Source organism: Chiloscyllium plagiosum, chromosome 7 (assembly GCF_004010195.1).
Source record: "Chiloscyllium plagiosum isolate BGI_BamShark_2017 chromosome 7, ASM401019v2, whole genome shotgun sequence".
NCBI classification, from domain to species: Eukaryota; Metazoa; Chordata; class Chondrichthyes; order Orectolobiformes; family Hemiscylliidae; genus Chiloscyllium; species Chiloscyllium plagiosum.
Window position 1 is genome coordinate 100,368,967 of NC_057716.1, and position 4,472 is coordinate 100,373,438.

Consider the following 4,472-nt stretch of genomic DNA (forward strand, 5'->3'; position numbering starts at 1 on the left):
ACAGACAGAGGGAGACAGAGAGGGGGAGAGAGACAGTAACAGAGAGAGAGAGAGAGAGACAGAGACGGGGGGGTTGGAGATGAGGGGGGAGAGGGATAGAGATAATGAGAGAGAAAGTAAGAACGTGTGAGAGCGCGAGAGAGAGCAAAAAGAGACAGAGACAAAGTGAGGATCTAGTAGTTGGGGTCCAAGTAGTGAAAGGCTCACCTACTGCAATTCGAATCAGGGTCCACAAAAGGGGTATAACTGGAAGAGTATAAATGTCTGAGAGTTATAGAGAGAGAGAGAGAGAGAGAGAGAGAGGGAGAGAGGGAGAGAGGGAGAGAGAGAGAGAGAGAGAGAGAGAGAGAGAGAGAGAGAGAGAGAGAGAGAAAGTGACAAAACCTTCTTTAGCTCAACGTCAACTTATTTTATTTCTGTGAAGTACCTTGACATGCTTGAATTAAGTTCAAGGCACTATGTAAAGGAAAGCTGATGTTATGTTACTGCTTACTGGACAGGGCAGGTGGTCAATGTCTGGTGATCAAGACTGTTTTCAGGTCAAAGTAAAGGAAATTTCCTGTAGTATCTGATCCTATCATACCTGATGGGGGGGTTGGTTTGAAAAATATTGCAAAGCTCAAAGGTTTACCAGCACTGTATCTTTTACAATAGTCCCCAGCCTCCAAACAAACATATACCTGGGATTCTACTGGCAAGAAACATTTTCTCAAGCTTATTCAAGTTCTGCCTTAAATTGCTTTCATTGTATATTCAGTAAGTGCTTCCATAAGCATCAGCTTTATATGATAAAATGCTTCCAACGTTCAGCAGCAGAGGTAGAAAATGTCAAGTGTAGGATTTGGATTTCCTGCCAGAAGCTGCTCAGGGATTTTAATAAAACTGTTCTCCGAGCCAGCTGTACCTCTTGTTATGCTTTTAATAGATCAAAAAAAATACACAGATTTCTGAACAGGGTGAAACAGAGATTGCCTAATACCAGGAGACTGAAATTTCCATACATTTTCCACAAAACTGAATGGATTAGGCTGAGTCTCCTTCCTTTCCTGTTACACAATTTAATTAAAGGTTTATAGCATTGAGGATTCACTCCTCACCCTTTGTCATCAAAATGTCAAATTAAAAGTAATTAGTTCCACTGTGGCTCCTGGTGAGTGACATTGCGTCTGACAGCCCCTTGTCTGAAGGCACACTGGAGCAGTTCAATGGAGTGATTTCATCGCAGTCAAAAGCATGTCGACATCACCCCATGAACCATCAAGGACAATGAGTAATTGGGGAAACTTCACATGGAAAGCAGTGTGAAGCTACTCGATGATGAACTAGTTGCTGGCCAGTGTACTGGGGTTAGGGGAATGAAGGTTGTCAATGACAATTCCAATGCTCTCCATTCACCCAACCTATCAATCTGAGCACCTCCAAAATTCTACTGTCTGTGTAGTCTAACTTGTCCAAATTCACCTGTTCTCCTCAAGTGTACAACATCAATTATCAGTTCAGCCACAATACTTTAAAATTTTGCACGTGTTTTCAAAAGTCACTAAGGTCTCATCCCTCTCCATCTCTAAAACATCTTCTGGCCATACAACCTCTTATACACTTAATGGTAAGGTCCTAGGGAGTGTTGCTGAACAGAGAGACCTTGGAGTGCAGGTTCATAGCTCCTTGAAAGTGGAGTCGCAGGTAAATAGGATAGTGAAGAAAGCGTTTGGTATGCTTTCCATTATTGGTCAGAGTATTGAGTACAGGAGTTGGGAGGTCATGTTGCAGCTGTACAGGACATTGGTTAGGCCACTGTTCGAATATTGCGTACAATTCTGGTCTCCTTCCTACCGGAAAGATGTTGTGAAACATGAAAGGTTTCAGAAAAGATTTACAAGGATGTTGCATGGGTTGGAGTATTTGAGCTACACGGAGAGGCTGAACAGGCTGGGGCTGTTTTCCTTGGAGTGCCTGAGGGTGCCCTTATAGAGGTTTACAAAATTATGAGGGGCATGGATAGGATAAATAGGCAAAGTCTTTTCCCTGGGGTCAGGGAGTCCAGAACAAGAGGGCATAGGTTTAGGGTGAGAGGGGAAAGATATACAGGAGACCTAAGGGGCAACGTTTTCATGCAGAGGGTGGTACATGTATGGAATGAGCTGCCAGAGGAAGTGGTGGAGGCTGGTACAATCGCAACATTTAAGAGGCATTTGAATGGGTATATGAATAGTAGGGGTTTGGAGGGATATGGGCTGAGTGCTGGCAGGTCGGACTAGATTGAGTTGGGATATCTGGTCGGCATGGACAGGTTGGACCGAAGGGTCTGTTTCCATGCTGTACATCTCCATGACTCCAGTCCCTCATTTTCATTAAAAACCGAAAAAAAACTGCAGACGCTGTAAGTCAGAAGCAAAAACAGAAATTGTTGGAAAAGCTCAGCAGATCTGGCAGCATCCGTGGTGAGAAATCAGAGTTAGTGTTTCGGGTCAAGTGACCAGTTCCGAGGAAGGGCCACATGAGCTGAAATGTTAACTTTGATTTCTCTCCACAGATGATGTCAGAGCTGCTGAGTTTTTCCAGCAACTTCTGTTCTCATTTTCATTACTCCACCACTGGGCCTTTAGCTACTGAATCCCCACCCTAAACAGCATCTCTTCATTTAATACAATCCTTAAAGCCAACCCTCGCTCATGCAACTTCTGTTAACCTGCAATAATAACTCACTTCAGTGGGTCAGTCCCACATTTTACTTGCATAATTTATCTTATGAAGAACATTACTTTACTGAAACAGCAGAAGGTTAAAATGTAAAGAATCGTTTTTGTCAATAGATTGTCTCTTTAGACCCAACTAGGGCATCTACCTGGGCATGAAATCTTATCTAGAGACAAAAAAAACTGCAGATGCTGGAATCCAAAGTAGACAGGCAGGAGGCTGGAAGAACAGAGCGAGCCAGGCAGTATCAGAAGGTGGAGAAGTCAACGTTTCAGGTGTAACCCTTCTTCAGGGCTGGGGATGGGTGTGGGAGGAGCTACAGATAAAGGAGGTGGTGGGGGCAGGGTGGTGAAGTGGGGATAGGTGAAGCCAGGTAGAGGGTACGACCCGGTTGGTCAGTGATAGGAATGAATCCAGTCGGTGGCAAGGAGGAGTGGAAGGGAAGGGGACGGGCTGGGAAGGGAGTCAGGGGATTGGAAGGAAGGGTTATTTGAAATTGGAGAACTCAACTTTGAGTCGTCCGGGCTTTTATCTTATCTAGCGCTCTTCAGGCAAGATGTCTGGCCAGAGTGAGTGACTTCAGTGCATCACGGATCAAACACAAGCCAATCATCACATCATCTTCTGTGCTACTTGTCTTTTGAGGTGCCCTGCACGCAAGCCTGGAGTCTTCAGCCTGGATTCATTAAAAAAAATGCTGCAGAGGCAATGATGCATTTTGTTCGAGATCAACAACATACTTGTGGAGCCACTCGATGATCTTATCCTTGGTCCGCAGATGCGGAAGTGTCCATTTCTCTTCAGTATTTTCAAAGTACTTGAGGGTTGGAAAGCCAGTGATTTGATACTTTTCTCCTAAGTGCTTCTGAGTTGTGACGTCAACTGCTGCCAACACACCCGGACTCTAGGATAACAGAGCAAAACCAGTAAGGCAAAGGAGCAGGCAGACAGAAGGGAGGAAAGATAAGAAGGTACACTGAAATTTTGCAAATGGGGAAAGGCTGGCATCATTCGTTCTTAGGTGCATTATTCTCACTAACCAATAACTCCGGCTAAAACAGCAAAGTTTTAAGAAAGAAAGCACAAACATTTCCTTACATCTCTGTCATTATTCAACACCTCGGCAGCTTCCTCATACTCTGGCTTCATCTTTTTACAGTGACCACACCCTACAAAATTGGAAACAAAAACAGAATTCAGAATGTATCCCATCTCAGAACTAAAGCTCCAGAGAATGTCAGCTCAGTCCATTATTTCACCATAAAAACCAGCCCAAGGTTCTTTCTGATAATTTTACAGCAACCAGAAATCTAACAGGTCAGAAGGTGTTACCAAATGGCCAAGAGGGGGCAAAAAGAAAGACGGTGACAAACCAAGCTTGGAAGAGCAATGCAATTTGTGGTAAACTGGAGACCAGGATTAAACAGCAAAAGTGCGAAGACTGAAGAACGAACATAGAAAAATACAGCGCAGTACAGGCCCTATGGCCCTCGATGTTGCGCCGATCCAAGCCCACCTAACCTACACCTGGAGACCAGGATTAAACAGCAAAAGTGCGAAGACTGAAGAACGAACATAGACAAATACAGCGCAGTACAGGCCCTATGGCCCTCGATGTTGCGCTGATCCAAGCCCACCTAACCTACACTAGCCCACTATCCTCGATATGCCTATCCAATGCCCGTTTAAATGCCCATAAAGAGGGAGAGGAGAAAGTGAGGGCTGCAGATGCTGGAGATCAGAGCTGAAAATGTGTTGCTGGAAAAGCGCAGCAC

The 4,472-nt window shown here is 44.6% G+C and overlaps 1 protein-coding gene across 2 annotated transcripts in view; it reads right to left on the reverse strand.

The window, feature by feature from the left end:
- The window catches only part of pdia5 (protein disulfide isomerase family A, member 5), a 122,795-nt gene that overhangs the window by 59,471 nt on the left and 58,852 nt on the right, over positions 1–4,472 (reverse strand). For both annotated transcript variants that reach the window (XR_006312204.1, XM_043694262.1), the window contains exons 12-13: positions 3,796–3,866; positions 3,438–3,601 (exon numbers count right to left, since the gene is read on the reverse strand). Coding sequence is in view for 1 of the 2 variants with exons in the window: in XM_043694262.1 (XP_043550197.1) it covers positions 3,438–3,601; positions 3,796–3,866 (235 nt within the window). In the remaining variant the exon portion in view is untranslated. The remainder of the gene's footprint in view (positions 1–3,437; positions 3,602–3,795; positions 3,867–4,472) is intronic.